A 19,096-nucleotide genomic window follows, 5' to 3' on the forward strand; every position below is an offset into this window, starting at 1 on the left:
TTTTCTAAGATATGCCAAAATATTCAGAAACTTTTGAAACGTATATAAAAATTTTAATTTTCGATTTTTTGCGATTATTGTAACTTACCTTACGGGAAGTTAATTAAATTTGTTATACATTTTTATAGGTCGTAATAAAATACCATAAATTTTCTGAAATTATATTTAAGTAACAATTTTGAAAATACATTTCTGTATAAATCTGCTATTACATAATTAGTTTTTGTAATCAACATAAAAGAAATCAAAAGTATTTACAAACCCTGAGCGCATAAAATATGTAATTAATCAACAAATAAATTTGTATCGGTAACAACAAAATTAACAACTTAAACAAAATAAATATTATATTAATTAACAAAGAAAACTTTACACAAAACATTAAGTTTTAGTTGACTATGCAAATGACACATTTACAGATATAAGACATGTATAAAAGTATATAAGCAATTTCTTAATTCTATATATTCTACATGTTATGGTCTCTGGTACATTCTGCGCTAAAACTACGTAGAATTAATTGATGCAATTAGTTAACACAGATCTTTGAAACACGTTTTGTTTATCGACTTCAATAACCTTCATTTTTAAATTAATTATTACAATTTCAAATATTCCTAGGCTAATAAATAAATATTTCTCCATTAGTGGATCTTTTTGTGGTATCCGTTTGACTCTTTCTTTGCCGTGCCGTTGCCGACTGCTTTCACTCCGTTTGCTGTTTTTCTGTCTCGTTTTCCCTGAAATTAATATATTTTGGTGAATTTTTGTAAATTAGCAGAAATTAGATTGCTAATTCAAATGTAATACGTATTTGATATATAGGTCAGATATTGCAAACAAAGATGGACCGTAGCCCTGGAATTATTTAAGCACGATTTTTGAACAAAATCATACTTAATAGTTTCAATCAAAATTCTAAAAGAACCTAACAAAAAAGTGCAGTTCAAAATTTTATACGGCTAGAAACCTATAAATAAATAATGGTATTAACCTGCTATTTTTTAACATAAATGAAACGATTACATGAAAATCATAGTTGTAAGTAAAATTTTGTCTTAAGGCAAGTTGCATGAATTTCCCGATACGTATACATAATTAACCTAATCAATAACAATTGAGAAAATAAAAAAATCGGTTCAATAAAAAATAATCAATACAATTTCCAATATGTCTTTCGAACTCACATAATATTATGTGTAATTGTATAACTGTTATTAATTTGTTAAACACATTTTATATTTCATGATGTTAACGATAATCAGTAAATGTCTACGAAACATCAAAAAACGTACATATGCACTCCGACACAGATTCCGATTAGAATCGTTCAAGTTCGTAAAAGATTCTGATTAGAATACTTCAAGTGCGTATAAGATTCTGGTTAGAATCGTTCAAATTCTAAACTTTGGTGAATTTTTATAAGTCTCTCGATTAGCATAGGCCTAATATTATATAAATTATGTTAATTCAGACTACGAAATATATAGCCATACTAAGTTTAATCAAAATCGTCACATTTTTTTAAACATTTAATTACGAAGAAACAGCCCGGGCGCGATCTTTACCAAAAACTAATCAACGCGTTTATCTTTCGAAGAAATTTTGAATTTTTGGGAAAATTTATAAGATGGGTCTAGCCATTTTTTAAAAAAGGCCGACAAAATGTCAAAAATCGGCTTACATACGGATTCACGATCGGATTCAGAATGACGTAAAACATCAAGAAAACATAAAATTAGAAAATCGGATTATTTTGCGAAAACAAACTGCTTCTTCGGGAAGTTAGAAATATAATACTTAGCTGCTCTAACAACGAGCACATTAATTTCAATTAATTTTATTACTAAAATATATTATTCGGCAACACTAACACTTATTCACAACAAATATTATACTATAAAGTATATCTTAATGAAGATAATTAATCTTCACCCTATAAATTACTTTAACAATTATTTGGTATTTTATTAACAGCAATCTATACTTAACGAGTCCCAAGGGCTATTGTGATGATTATATACTATATGGCTTTCTAGATTGCAACCCAATGGTTGTCCATTCTTTATTTGAGGAATTTATCATTAGAAATTCTAATACCCATGACATGTTATTAGTTGCAGCTAAAAGGGCTATTTTCACGTGGAAATATATTGCTATCTATATTTTCGAGCAAAAGCCGATGTTAATTGTGATCGACATCGAGCTCTCAGAGGAGAAAATATATTTTTGAATGGAAGACCACAGACTAACCAATAATTATCTGCTTTTAAAAATCGAGTTTTCGACTTACTGCTTGCTTTCTGTTTACAAAATGTTCAAATATAGTCCAGACATTATAGTAAGTTTTCCTCGGAATTCGAGACACCCAGCTGTAAATCTTTGAATACTGTATATTGACACCCTAAAAGTTGTCTGAAAACCTACATATGGTAGGATATGCACAACATATGTAGTTTTGAGACAACTTTTAGGGTGTCAATATACAGTATTTACAGACTTACAGCTGGTTATCTCAAATTCCGATATTCTTACCTAATTTAAGCTTAAATGACTGGACTAATGTTCAATTATTCATTTAATGAATCTAAAAGGCGTATTGTATTTAACCATTAATATGTCAAATCGTGTCTTTACTATTTTTAAAATTTTTTTTTTTGAACAGCAATCGGAACTTATGAGTCCTATAAGAGGTTTTGCTGAATTTACTTAATACTAGTCAGTTTTACAGATGACATTTGCCCCATTCATTTATGTATAATGAATTATTATTACAATTTCTGTAATAGGGCGAATATCAATTGATTCATCATTGTCGCATCAGGGCTATTTTTTACTTGGAAACATATTTGAACACAATTTTATAATTACCTTTTCGATGTATGCCTTGACGTAGAAATTGCCGAAAAGTATTATGAAGGAAATCATGTACGAAACTAAAGCGTAATGCATCCATAAGGGGAATTCACAGCCTGTACGAATGCCATTGATTCCCAAAATTAAAGCGCTAGTGAACTGGATCTGTGGAGAAAAATTAATATTCATTAATACAATATATTTTACATTGATACCAATTTCTGGAAATTCATAATATTTTTTTTATTTTCTATTTTATTTACAACTGTCCAGTTAAGGACATTTAATAAATTTGGGGATTTTACAATTATCATCCGTAAAGGGACATTGTATAATAAATGGTCATGTTGGAAAAACAACTCAATAGTTGCTTTGCCATTCGTTGTAATATTTAAAATATTTTATTAATAATGATATAATCTTAACTTATAAATAATTTCTCATAAATAATTACTAAGCTATTTCAATATTTATCAGGAAAATTGATGACTTAAAGCCAGTGGCGCTTTTCTTTTCAACCTTCGCCGATAGTTCCATGCTATTAAAGAGTTTGCTAGTGAATTAGGGTGACTGATGAGCTTGTTTTTATATTTATGTGCTGTTTTTATTATTACATCTTTTATGGTAGGTGTGTTCGTGTTGAAATGAATTAGCCAGTTCGGGATCTATTTTGGTCTCAAAGCAATTTTCAAAAATTTGTTCTGAAATTTCTGTATTATTTCTGTATTAGACTTATGAGCACTGCCCCACAATTGTATTCCATAACACCAAGTTGGTTTGAAAAAAGTTTTATATAAAAGTAGCTTATTGTATGAGCTTAGTTTGAATTTAGTCCCTAATAACCAGTAAGATTTTTTTGGTTTTTATCGCAAGCTGTTGCCTCTTTTTTATGTGCATAATATTTGATGATGCAATTTAAAGATGTATGTTTTTTACACCATAACTCTGTTCTAAAATCGTTCAAATATTTTTTTTTGAATTTTTGTTAGAGATTTGCATGTTTCAAGTAATGAAATTTAAGATACGCTTGACAGTCAAATAATTTTATTTTATTTTTTGCATGCGTTGTTGAACGTTAGCTTTACAGCACTTGACTAAAACATGTTATTAGAATGTGTTTTTTAATTTAACAATTTTTTTCAATGGGATATTGCTATAATTGCTACTTACCAGTTGCATGATTGTCAAGTATTTCTTCCACCAAAGATATTTGGCAACTTGTGGTCCGAGGGCAGACAGACCATAGTAGGAATACATCAGAACGTGAATGAAACTGTTGACCATCGCTGGTAGGAATGCTAAAAATTTATAACTTGAAATTAATAACTAATATTGAAATTAACCAATAATAAATTTTAGAACTAATAATTAATAAATTATTACTTAATCATTTTGCTCTTGAATGGTAATTTCAGAGTATTCAGAAAACAAAACCATGGTCTGTTATTTGTAATCGATGTGAATATTCAATATTTATATCGTTTAAATATCGAAATTGATTTTTTTAATTTTATGAACCGATATCATTTGGGAACTATAAATATAATTTATTTTGACGAATCTTGTTCTAAATGTTTCTTCAAAATTATCAGCTGGATAACCAGTTGTTGATTCAATCTTGTTTGTAAGTTTTTGGGATAAGATTTTTTTTAACTATCTCTTTTGACAATATAACTAAAATTTAATGAAAACTCAACGAATATTTATAGATTTATATAACCATTTTTTTCTAAAAAATATTTCAAGATTACTTTTATCAGATTTTAAAATTTCAAAATTGAATGAAATACATACATTTATTTCAAATTAATAACATACTTGAAATACTCGTATATACATGCACATAAAAATGACGCTAATATATTATTCATGCAAAAAACGAATTAGAATTCTACATTAGATATCAAAATCAAACCCGATTCAAATGAAATCAAATTTTGAATAATCAATAGCTTTTTTATTACAAATGTAGGTTAGAGGTGTTCATTAGCATGGTAGTAGCAGGAATAATTAGCACATTTTTGAAAAATCTAGAATCAAGTTTGAAATAATCAATTCGTATATAAATTAGATTTTAAGTGTGGAGTGGTACTTTCAAATATCGTGATGGAATATCTAATATTTAATTGGTTAAATTATTATTATTCATGTATATTTAAATATATAAAGCGACTTGATTTGAAAATTAGCTCGTATGCTGATATGATTTTATAAATGAAAATTTTATAATTTGATTAAATTTTGATTCAGACTTACTTGACCCACTCGGCACCCATTTAATACCGATCCACCACAAAGAAAACATGGTACTATGATGGTACACATGAAGGAAAGTCAGCTGTTCATCTTTCTTTCTCAAAATGAAGAAAAATGTATCACAGAATTCTAATAATTTTGAAAAATAATACCACCAAACAGCATTTGCAATCTGGAATAAAAAAAATAATATTAATATTGATTAATTAATTAATCAAAATCATCATTAATCAAAACATATATTAAATATATTGTAATGTAAAGTGTGCTTTGGAACCACATATGACTTTTTATAATGAATAATTGAACAGTAAAAAATGATCAAACTCGACTTGCATTTTTGTTGACCCAAGTTTTTGGACACAAACTTGGATATGTGGTTTATAATTATATGTTCATATAATTATACAGAACTTTCTTGTTTGTAACGATACAGAATAATTCAATAATAATGAGTTCAGTTATTGTTTTTTTTTATTGCGAAATTATATATAAAGTCAATTCAAAATTTATATGCATACTTTTGCACCGACAACCTCATTGTGTCTTGCCTTCTTTTAATTGTTTTGATGTAAATTTAAAACGATTCGCTTAATCATGTTGTTCGCTATATTTTTGTAAATGCATCTCAATTTGCATAAAGTTGCTTCCGCAAATTTTGCTGCTGTTATTTAAAATGCACATTAATTTAATTTGACATCATTTTTGATTTTGTATACTACCAGTAGTTGCTATCTAGCTGATACAAATATTCCGGCATTATAATAAATAACTCAGTGACGCAGGAGGCGAGAATTAAATTTGTAGATCAAATTAGTTGATTAGAATACAATTGAAAAAGTTTCCAATAAATGAGCATGCATATAAACAAAAAAACTTTGTTGAATTTTAACGTTTTTTAATGAGATATTTAAATCAATACGTGTTTTACAATAATGTTAAAATAACTAAATGAAAATAATATAATTTTTCCATGAAATCAATTTTTGGAAGAAGTTTTAGATATAAAACTTAAACTATAAAACGCGCAAATATAAAAAAACAATGTTATAGTAACTGCATATTTCTGATGTGTCATGATAACACATTCATATACTTAGGTTTTATGTGTAAAATTCCTGATCGCTCAGCAAATACATAACATTTTGACAGTTTTTACTATAAATTTAGGGGAAAGTCCACAGGTGGCAGACATCTAAGGTTATTTATAAATAAATCAAAAAATATTTTACGAAATGTTTATTGAATTCTGATTTATGGTAGATAACAAAGTTAGAAATCAAACTAAATTAACAAAACCGCAATCTTTGCTAAAAATAATTAATACTATCAATCAAACTTTGCTATCAAAAAATATGATTTTAAACAGTGGCACCTAGTACCGGACATTTCAAAAATAACCTACATTGATCACATATGTAGCCATCTCCACGCTCTGGAATGTCTGCACATGTGTGTTTGACAAATATTCTTAGATATTGCAAAAAAAGTCACTATTCATACACCCTTTTGGCAGGGCCACACAGATGCTCTCAGCTAGTGCATTCATAAGCTTCTCATTCTTTGATTAGAAAATACGAAAAATGTGGGTGACCGTTAGCACTCATAAAGAATAAAATTAAATTTTTGGAATAAATTACGTAAATTCTTACAAGAAATATCGATATGTTTACTGTCTGGCACTAAGGGACAGACATTTTCGTTCATTTGATGGCACCAACTAAAATTGGTTAAAAGATCTAATGATATTCTACCATTTTACAAATATATAATCAAGTATAACTTTTATCTTTGCATATCACTCAAATGTAAATGCATAAATATGCTAGAATTACTTCCATTGATATTTAGGTGACGCCGTGATTTTGCGCCTAAAACAGCACATTTTGCTACCGCCGTGGCCGTGTGCGTCACAGTTGAGTCTTGGGGCGTGATCCTGCACCCGTTTGCCCCCCGCGCCCCTTTTACTTGTATTTTGAAATGAAAAGATTTATACTCGCTTAAATAATACGTGTTAAATATAGTGTCCGGTCCTTGGTGCCGTCCGGCGTTACGGGACTTCCCCCTATATGAAGAAAGGAGCGTAGGGTTGCCGTGACAACTTTATGTAGCGATGGGTTATTTTATCCGAGAGTATTCCCCTAAATCTATTCGTACAATTGTCCATTACCTGCAATTCGTCTGGATGTTCATCGTTCTGCCTGCAAGGTTCGCAAACGTAGCTGTATTTCAGCCTGGTAGCGGCAGTGAACAATTGGATTGCGATATAACCATTCAATACGGCCATGGCTAGGTTATAAGGCACTAGGGCCCACGTCAGTTTGAATGCGTGCCTGTGTTTCATAATTTTTGGTCCTATCCATACTATGAATAAATATATCATAGTATAAAAAAGGGTTGGAAGCGGCGAGTCTACTAGAAGCCATCCTTTTGTCCTATTATCTGAAAGAGAAAATGAAAGTTAAAAAACTTGAGGTAATACACTACCCTGTGGTACTCCCGATTTTGTTGAAAATGTTTTTAACAGCAATATATGCAACTGTAATATGGTGAGACCTTTCTGTGGTGTACTGATATGCTATAATTTTTGTATTCAATGTATAAACCTAACCATGAGCATATGTAACCAGCTTTTAAAAAATATGTTTTTTATTACGTAATAGTACAAAATTCAAATTATTTTTAATTATATGAAAAATTTTAGATAAATTCCAATAATCAAAATCTATAAAATATCAAGTACTAATTGCTGTTTTAAAGCTGAGTATAAAAAATCAAATTAGCCAATTGTTTGAAATTTCAAAATAATAATCTAAAACCTTTTTCTATAATTTTAGCAACTATGATGTTTTTTGAGCCAGTGAATGAATTGAAAATGACACGGAACAGCTAATATTCAATTTAATGTTTATAACTCAAAAAATAATAATTAACAAACATGCGATATCATGGCAGAGAAAGTTTTTCAGCGGAATTTAGATTAAATGGTTAACACAAAGACTATATGTTTGACTAGAATCTTTTGTATGAAAAGTATTACAATCTGTCATGCAACAACATAGAATATATACCGTTGACACTTTCAATTACTTTCATCCTTATATTAATCATAAATCATAAAATAATATGTCTAGCTTAATAGTAATTTCTCCTCCCTGCAAACGAGTAGTTAAATTGATGATTTATAGTTTCTTAAGACATAAATTGCGTGTTATAATATTTTATTCTATATTATTTAGAACTGCTATCAGTCAAGATGTTGCAAGTGCAACAATAACAATATAATAAAATATTTTGATATTTTACCGTATAATCATAAAATGAAGTATTTTTTGGATAAATCTGTAATTACTCTTATCAGCCTCTTTTCAGTTAAATATTCCAAAATTAAAAATAATAAAATTTTATTTTCCATATTTTTTCAATAAAATAAATTTAATCGCAAACTATTAGAATTTTTTTTGAATTACATGCATTAAAATAATTAATTGGACATTTTTTATAAAGAAATTTAAAATTCAATCTTTCTTTCATTTTTGACTCGTCATTCGATTCGATTTGGGAAAGTATTCTACATATAAAATATACAAAATATATAAATGAAGGTCATGTAATAATGTGTAACGGATGTCTAGTAAGCCCGAGGCACTGCCGGCCAAAGATGAGAAGTTACAATTAAAATATTACATCTCTGTAGAAGGTGCCACTGGACCATAGTTGAATCGTGTAAAGTGCTCTGTGTACGGGTGTCGTTCATGGACGACACGTCTTGCGTTGATCTTTTTTTAAATATATCACTGAGTTAAACTATTGGTGATTTTTTCTCCAATGTCTATTAGAAGAGCAATTTTGAGTTTTTTAACACATTTGAATTTATCAATTCTCGATGGAATTATCTCATATATTGTTGTTCCTGTTTGCAACGAGTTTATTTTTTCTTGTTTCAGTTTTATTGCAAATATTTTCTATATTATCAAATTCCACATATCTTGAAGTCTAGTAATTTTACGACTTTAACGCTGACTTTTATTTATGGCTAATAAATTATAATCAACGCGCAATTAATAATAGTTCTACCATGAATAAATTTATTGATATCTAACACTGTCGTAATTGTATTCATTGTTTTACGTGTTTTACGATTAACTATTACAATATTTATATTTTTTATATGGTAAGTAAATTTTAACCGAATTTTGTAGCTTTTAAATATTCAAGACTTGTAACCAAAAATATATAACATTTATATTTTGATATAACTTATAAGTCATATTACTCCACCTAAATAGAATTGATTATTAATTAAACATATTAAAAGCTAACAATCAAAAAAACTTGAATATTCTGAATATTACATATTCTATTATTAAAGGAACCAATTTAATTTATTAATTTTAATTTAACTAGCTAAATTTTTATAGTATTAATATCATAATTTATAAAATATGAATTCGTATAGCGATAGCAGGTTTAAAAAATGTTAATCATTGTGACAAAGACATCAACTTTCACTCTTTCTTGTTTTTGGTATATTATTTTCAGAAAGATTCATTTCTACATTGCAGTTGTAATATCATATATTACCGTATTTTTTCTATTTTATATCATCACATTATTTATTGTGTTAAATTTTTTATGCGATTCACCTGATATTAAGCTATATAAATAGTTTCAATTTTCATTATGAAAATTGCATACTTACAAAATAATTCGTTTATTAATTTAATTTTTTATTATTTTTTAACAATTGTTATTGTTTATTTATTAACTTATATATTAAATTCTGTTTGTTCTGTAAACCTAACTTCACGTATCTGTTATCAATAAGACATCAGGAAGATGCACTTATGATGAAGTTGTTATTTGACGTTTTGTAGGTTACCTTTTATGTGTGAAATGCTTGATCCACAGCTAATACATAGCTTTTTGACAGTTATTAATACCAATTCATATGAAGATAGTAACCAAGCGTTGCCATAACATTTTAATTTTTTTTTTTTTAATTTTAATTTTTCGGAGAATTGGTACTAAAAATCGTTTTATTTTCAAGAAAAGCCCAGGGGTGGTAAAATCGATTCGAACGCGAGTTGACACCCAACAAAGTTTCGGGTTCGCTAGCTCTATTCTCGCCACGGCCCAGTCTTGACATCAGGCAGCATTGATTTGAATATTGCACTTTAGCTTAAAAATCCTCATATAATTTGCTTTTCTTGGGCATAGCTGCAGCATTCAATAATATGACAACTAATTGACGTAAGCGCTAATATAAAAACGCTACACATAGGAGAATTGTAAAACCGATGGGTTGCCTCTCATAAAATATTAGCTTAAGTCTTCAACAAACCGCTTGTAGGACATGTAAGTTTATGTAGTTCTGATTACTGTTGAATCAATAAAAAAATAAAAAAGAAAGTACCAAGAAAAGTTTTTTAAAAACAGTTTTGGTTTCTAAGACTGATTCTTGTTTGTCGAAACGACATAAAATAGAATCTTTTGCAAAAATGAAATTTAATAACATTTCTGACAAAGATTCATCAGTGAAATGATAATGCCTTGAGGTACTGATATTGAATTTTATAGCCATAACCGATGTCTAAGAATGTTTTTTTTATTTAATCTGTTCTTTTTCATCACGCACCTCGGCTTCGGTAATTCCTAACCACAGTTAACATATAGTACGCGGTGTTTACAAACCGCTATGTCTGAACAATGCACGATCTTAATAGATCTAGCGGAACCATATGTCGAAGAATAAAACGAGAAAAAAAAAATAAGATGGAAATGTAGACTGACATGAACGAAGGTCGGTGTTTTTATTACTTCTTTCTCGTGGCTATCAACTCTTCTTTAGCCCAAATACTGAATGTATAGAAAGTTACAGAAAATCAATGTCACAACACATTTGACTATGGAACAAGTTGATAAGCGTTTAAAAAACATTCGACTTCACTTTTATCTTATGAAATTTTAACGTATTGTGTTACATGGACCATATTTTATTACCTCAGCATTTATTTTAACGCCAAACAATTCATGTTTATGAATATTGCATACTAGATAGCATAAACTTATCTCTTCCAGTGCAACTGCGAATTATATTATTGCTATAAAATTTGCTAAAACCAGTGGTGCATGGCAAAGTGCATTAAAGCAAAATGCTGATATTTCCTGTACCGTAATTCAACATTTTTAAACGCATTATTTTTTTTTGAAAATTTTGAAAGAATCAATTTTTTGAGATTTTTTAATTTTTTTTTGAAAATTTTGAACTATTTTAACATTTTTGAAAATTTTAACACTTTTGAAATATTCTGAAACACTTTAAAACAAAATTGATGATTTCGATTTTTTTTTTAATTTTGACATTTTTTAACATGTTGAATTTTTTTAAAACGATCGCGCTGCTTAGCTGTTTTAGAAACGAAATAACCTCTAGAAACCCATAAACATGTAAACAGAATTTATACTTATTATTAAAATTTGTACAAAGCGTTTGATTATATTGTTTGACAAGCATATGTCTTATGATCTTTTTGGCCACCAAATGGCATTTCTTTAATGTATCCTCAAAATGGATAAACCTGCCTTTGCAAAAAATAGCACGTCTCCCTGTCCAACATTTTTTGAGTCAAACATTTTTTGAATCATTCAAATCGGTTGAACTATGCTCTCGAAATCGTTGATGAAAAATTGTATTTGCACACACACAAACTCGCCCATGCCAAAATGTTGAGGAGGTTTTGAAATGTAATTTTTGTAATGTAATAAACATTTTCGAATATTTTGAGATTTCTTTAACTCGTCCTACGGGAAGTTAACGATTTTTTTTTTAATTTGGAAATTTGCTTTATTTGACATACATACATTTACATGAAAAAAATCAGTGTATGTATTTAAGTCAAATAAAGCAAGTTTTCAAATAAAAAAAAAACAATTTCTCACAAGTTTCCATATAATTTTTACACTATTTAAAGATATTCAGTCAAGATTAATTTATTGAACTTTATACAGCTTTATTGAATTATTTTATTGTTTGCAGTTCAAATATTATATATAATATCCAAATAATTTGCAGTTTGCATTTCTTTATAAAAATCTTGGGCTGGTTATCATTGTCATTCCGGCGGTGTATTGGACATTGTATAAGATTCATTCAAGCCATTTACAATTATTCAATTGACAGCATTTTTTATATGAATGGCGAACCATTCAACTCTTTCAATACACTTGTTTGAGTATCTTATTAGTGTTGAACATTGGGAAGTTTTTGCAACATGACGGCAGTAAAATACCATTGCAAAAAGTATATAATTGTAATTAGATTAAATATTGAATTAATTAATTTAAATAATTTTTTATAGTATATAAAACGTCAGTAGTAAAAAACCATCACTTGTGTCTGGATTGTTTTTTCAGTTTGTTTAAAGTATTTTATTCAAAACAACTCTGTTAAAATTATGTCGCGCCTTTATTTACGGTTTAACATCATAATATTAATAATAAGTTTAAACATAGATTTTTAAACAGTCTTGAACGTTTATAAAATGCACAATAAAACTATACGTTCGTTATCAAATTCATAAGATGTGCGGTATATGATTCCAAATTCGTGATTTATTAACCTCATATACACTTACAAACTTTCACAATAATTCACAAATTATAAAATACTTTCTCTTGGAATATTTTTTGGTAACTTTATAGTCACACAAATGTGTGTATACATATGTATATGAAGATGATTAAATTTTTTATCAAAGTATATATATATAAATATATATATATATATATATATATATATATATTCAAAAAATTTATTTTCGTGACTTATGTTTGCATGATAAAAATAAAATTAAGATAAATATGCAACAGTGTTTAAATCAATTTGAAGAAAGTAGTAAAATCAACAAAGAATGATTCGATTCACTGACTTGGAATATTTTTAGTAACAGCGGATATATTTAAATTACTATGTCTTCAGTTTTTTATGTGCCAATTTTTCAAACATGCTCTTTTACAGAATTTTGTATATTGAATTCATCGTTGTATGCATCATTGATTATTTAGCAATGAAGCAAAAATAATTGTTGATGACTCATTATTATTTAAAAAAAATTATTATTTAAAATCATAGTATTACATTTTCATTTAAATTTTCAATTTAACTAAAAAAAAAAACAAATTACTCACCTGCAAAAGACAGTGTCCAAAGATAGTAATCGTACGCCTCATTGAGCATTGTATGCGTTGAATTAATTAATGCCGCCATACTTTAAAAGCTGTAAAACGAGATTTAAAAATAATTAGAAATCTGTCCAAATAAATGTGCTCCATATATGCAATATATATATATATGCATGTAATTTACATTTAGGAACAAGAAATATTCGTAATTTGTGCATTAAGCAATATCTTAAAAAATTTAAAAAATTATAATTTAAAATTGTTATTTTGGATTTTTGGATTATAGTTATGGTTTCAACAAAGTTAATCTAGTTAATGAACCTACTTCATGGGGAGATAGTATAGACAATAACTTTGACTAAAAGTTTAGCCAGAATAAAACAATTGTTTATCTCAAATAAACTTTTGTTTAAGTCCTTATATTAATTTTATAATTCAATTAATAAGAAATTAAGATTATTTTTCGTAGAGTAGTATGTATCGTAGAGAAGTAGAGTAGATTTATCGTAGTAACTCGAGAAAAATTATTTTCGTTGTAGATAATTAGAAATGTAGATGCCGTTTTTTCTGGATATTTGTTATTTTCGGATTACTTCAGATGATAATCTAGCTATTGAATGGTAGTCGAAATTTTCATCTCGATTTTTTTAATTGTTTCAGTAAGAAGTAATGAAGATTATTCATCGTAGTAAATCAAAATATAATTGTTTGGTTATAGGGAATCTCACTATTTGCAAAGAAGCACATCGCACATTTATGAAGCACAAAATTGATAAAGTCAATCAAATTTCTCAAGAAAATTTATTTAACCTTTCAACTTACTTTTCTACACTACTTTCTTTAAATATTATAACTTGCACATAAATTTAGAAAAACACACTGCACACTGCCAAAATAATTGTCCTCAATGGCGACATGTAAAAATTGCGCCGCAAAATAAAAAAAATCTATTATCCCCTTTAAAATAGAAACTGCGAAGGCGCGACGAACGAAAAATTTTGGTTTCCAACAAGCTCGCGCGCTCGTTATCGAATGTGTCCAGAATTCGGGGCTCAGTGTGAGGTACCGCGGTTGCGGCTTGGAGGCCGGAAGGGGTTCGGTCAATTCACCTTCAATTATCAGCTGAACAAACACATCACTTGGTAAAGAAAGGTAAAAGTGGCCACAGGTGGGAAAACAGATTACCAATGATCGGCTGTATACATCACAAAGCTCCCGAGAAATATTTTTTTGATCGCGGTGCTATGCTCTTGCAGAGACGTTCTTCAGTTCGCGCCTGGCGGTGGTTGTGTGAGCATCCACGTTGCGTTGGATTAACATTAGAAGAAATTGAAATAAATTTGCTATTTTTAGTTTTTTACTATACTATACCTAGATTTTTAATTTTATTACTTGAAAGTGAAAAAGCAAAGGATGGGGACAATGTGATAATCGTGTTCATTATGGAAAAGCCTATTTACAGTGGGTCACGATGCGCAAACAAAATACAGTAGAACGATTAACCGGACTAATTGTTGTCGATAGGCATTCGGATAATCGAAAATCCGGATAATTTAATGTATGAATAATAATATTGTGTATATATTAAAAATAACAAATACATGCATAGATATCAACGAAAATCAATGTTTATTAAGAAATTAACACTTCCTTACATATGTATATACATATTTTCTTAGATTATATAGAAATACTAAACTGCAGCATTAATCATGCAAAAATTCAAATTGTAAGTATGTACATACATATAAATTGGTCGTGGTTGGTAGTCCGGATAATCGCGAATCCGTATAACTGGGTTCCGGATAATCGAGATTCTACTGTATATCATTTGCAATGAAAATTTACTACTTGAAGTAAACAATTTGCTGATAATAAAGTCTATAGTCTAGTGTAAAACTATATTTTTGAAAAGGATCTTCAATAAGTTTTGATAATCCTGACAGACTAAGACAGACACAATAAACGCATTGTGCAATTTGATTTATCACTTCTAATTATTATTAGACAGTTTCTGTATAGAATTATCTTATTTAAAAGAAGAGATTTAGAATATTAGCGCGATTTTGCTCAAATATCGATCGAAAATGAATATTAAATATATATAGGAGGATATTAAACGTTTACTGTGTAGTAATACAAAAAATTGACAAATATACGTTTTTGTTCTTCATGAAGTTATTTTCCAATGCATTGTTACGTGTAGATATCATACGAATTTCTATATTACATTTTCACATTTTAAAATTGAAAATCAATCAGGCAGTAAGAATGACTGAGACATCATAATTAAAATAATCTTAAATTGACAATTATGGTGCACTTTGGCTGCAATTGCTGTTTATTTCCAAGCAAAACACATATATAGTGCAAATGAATTTAATTTGAACTTGAATTGAATTATAAATATTTTCTGATGTACTTTATTTTAGAATGGGTATAAAAATAGATTGATATTTTAGAAGTAAATACACTTGTCATTTGTGCCTTTAAACCTTGAATAAAAATGCAATATTAAACAGTTATCAAACTTTTTCTTTTTGTAGTCGTTGAAAATGGAGTGTTTTCGGGTTTTTAAGATACGAGAATTTCAACTGTTGAAACTATTGACATTCAATAATTTTCAGGGTTGAGTTTAATTATTTCAAATTAAAATGATACATGGACGCATATTTTTTATCTGAGGGCAACAAATTTATTATTTTTTAGCTGATATTTTGATTAGAAAAAAGGAATTAATAAATCTACATACCGACCTACAGATGACATTGGCATGAAGTGATGACATTGAAATAAAATAAAATGTATTACTAATTAATTAGTTGGTAATTGATACTTTCATTTTCTAGAAAGCGTAGCTATTAGTAAATGTATAACTACAGTCTACGTTAATTAATGTCAACGTATGTTGAATTGAACTTAGGAAGAATAATATGTAATTTTTAATTATCATTGGTAGTTTAGTTCTGTGGCAAATTTGAACATAATGAGGCCGGATTGATTTTTTTTGCTATTTTTACAATTATTCAATAATTAATATAACTAGTTGTTCATGGCATTGTGTCTCAAGCCAAGTTGCTGGAACCTCTCGTACCGGATATTAAAATATTTAGTTTTAGATTATTTGAAGACTTAGAAAAAAATAGTTTTTGAGAATATTGAAATTTTTGAAATAAATTGTTCTATTTTCGTACTTATGACAAAATTTAGAAAAGTAGCATAAGAAGTATATAATAACTGAATTACACTGAACATAGTTCGATAATTGTTTGATATAGGATATGTGTTGCTACTTTGTTATATATTCAAATTGAAGCTTCACGCATTGTCCCTACCATACATTAATTTGTAAAATGCCAAATTCAAAGGCGAAAGTTTTTTTAAGGTATGCCAATATATGCAGAAGCTTTTGAAACGTGAAGATATATACAATAAAATATTTTTGATTTAACTTACCCTACGGGTAGTTAAAAATACAATTGGATCTTGTAGGTAGATTCTATTCGCTATAAATAACAATTTGATATAAAATAAAACTGAGCCGAGAAGGGTTTGTTTATAAAATCGACATAGATGTCTAACAAAGTGAAAATCGCTACAATCAAAATTCTTACAACTATAGATTTTATTAGATACATCTATTTTTGCAACAAAGTGATTTACAACCCAACGTTTGTCATTTTCTAAGTTATACGCCATTTCCTCAATTGGCGGATACCTTTCACATAGACCGCACGTCCATCGGTGTCAAAACGTTTGGAATTATTTGTCCCGGAGAAGGGATTCCTCCGCGGCTAGTCGGCGTGCGAAGCGCACGTGGTCCGCCGCGGTCTGCCTTAGCTATGCGAGGGGGCAAGCGCTCACACCGCTCGTTCATCAGATTGGAAAATCCATTAAACAACTTATGATTGGTTGCAGACGAATGCAATGGGAAAGGACAAAGAATATTATAGCTTTAGCCGCAATTCGTTAGACACTTTTCTTTTTATACAGATGTAATTGATGGTGTGAAACGGGATACTGTTGTTATTATTGTTATGAGTTTTTGCTATTTCTTTGTGCTATACAATTCCAATAGAGGCTTAATGTTCAGTAGTCGACTTAAATAATTGTTTGATGTAAATTTGTTTCAACTTTAATTTATCTCACCAATTAAAAAATTTGGCATCTTACATTAATGTATGGTAGGGACAATGCGTAAAACTCTAATTTGAATATATAACATAGTAACAACTAAGGTGACCATATTTTTTGCATGAAACCCGGGACAGATTAAAATGTGTGTGTGAGCGGGGGGGGAGAGGGTAAGCTAAAACCTATATGCACATTTTTTTGGTTCAAATTTTCTAGTTGAAATATATTTAAAAAAATTAGCAATCAATACATTTTTAAAAATCCGGGACAATCCGGGACAAAACACCTAAAACCGGGACAAATATTGCTTTTAGAAAAAGCCGGGACGCAAGGCGGAAAACCGGGACGTATGGTCACCTTATAACAACACAAAACCTATATCAAACAATTATTGAACTATGTTCAGTGTAATTCAGTCATTATATACTTCTTATGCTACTTTTCTAAATTTTGTCATAATTTTTTTTTACCGCAATTAGATCCCTACTACTTACAGTGATATCTGATTAGTGACCACACACATCTAAGTTTTCTATAATTTCATATATTTGGTTGTCGAATATCTCCCTTCCGCTTTTTTGCTCTTGGTTTATAATACAAAAAAGCGGAAGGGAGATATTTGACAACCTTATATATAAAACTATACACAACATATAATAAATAAATAAAATATATATAAAAAGGTTTGAATTATCAATTGAAACCATTATCTTGCATTGTTGGAAATTCAAATTCAGTTTTAACACCTTTGCTGAATTATACGCACACTTTCTTTTGAAGTAAAACTTCTTTACGCCTGACTAAGGAGTAAATCAGTACAAATGCAACGGAAATGCGTTACGGCAGAGTCGAGTGCCAATGATTCGTCATTCGGTCTTGATGATATCATTTCTTTACGGGTCGATTCTGATTAGTCGTCGTGTCGCTTGAATAGAGATCTGTCGTTATATGCGTACCGATATCAACAAAAAAAATCGGCATAGATAAATAAACATTTTAAAGTTACACCGTAGTACAAATCTTGATTTAACAAAAAATGCCTGAATCAGAAGAATATTTTACCCTGTTCCTTGAAAATATTAAAACATTTAGTCCGTGCCCTAAACGTAAGTTTATTGATTGGAAATTATTTATTTTTACTTAAATGCCATCTTATACAACGGCAAATAAGTTTTACTCCAATCGCGTGTGAACCTTACGCGCACCCTTTTTTGTAATTATATACATTTATAGTAAATTTTGAATTAAAACATTTATTAAATATTTGAACAAAATGCGTATGTGAGTATGTGTAAACGTCCTTTCATATAGATGCCAATAAACTTAAAACTGAAAGGTTCCTGTATTCGGTATCAATCAGATGCCACTATCAAATTCTCTATGCTTAAATAAATTTAAGTATTGGCACGTTTTTAACTAAAAAAATAAAAAAAACTAGCTTTCTATTAATTTTCTGAAAGAATGAATTAGCAGGCAGTGTTTAAAATCTTATACTTGCCAATACTACTCGTTTCAAAAAGTACCTGTTATATTTATATTAATGAGTAATTTTATAATTTATATGTGATATGAAAAACTTTAATTACTAAATCCCCTTTAATGAAAGAAATTAATGATATCAATTATTTTTTGGCTATTAGTTTAATACATAAATTTAAATTATCAC

General features: G+C 28.7%; 1 protein-coding gene across 1 annotated transcript; it reads right to left on the reverse strand.

Annotated features, from left to right (window-relative positions):
- Window positions 1-489: 489 nt before the first annotated feature.
- LOC113370560 (elongation of very long chain fatty acids protein 4-like) lies at window positions 490-13,381 on the reverse strand. Its single transcript, XM_026611249.1, has 6 exons — window positions 13,303-13,381; window positions 7,283-7,554; window positions 5,113-5,284; window positions 4,027-4,154; window positions 2,872-3,021; window positions 490-740 (listed from the first exon to the last, which is right to left on the reverse strand). Exons 1-6 carry the CDS (start codon window positions 13,379-13,381, stop codon window positions 645-647), a joined length of 897 nt encoding a protein of 298 aa, XP_026467034.1. The 3' UTR covers window positions 490-644.
- Window positions 13,382-19,096: the final 5,715 nt, after the last annotated feature.

This window comes from Ctenocephalides felis, unplaced genomic scaffold (genome assembly GCF_003426905.1).
Source record: "Ctenocephalides felis isolate EL2017-DRISC unplaced genomic scaffold, ASM342690v1 CF-g0.4_SCAFFOLD_01492, whole genome shotgun sequence".
Classification (NCBI taxonomy): Eukaryota; Metazoa; Arthropoda; class Insecta; order Siphonaptera; family Pulicidae; genus Ctenocephalides; species Ctenocephalides felis.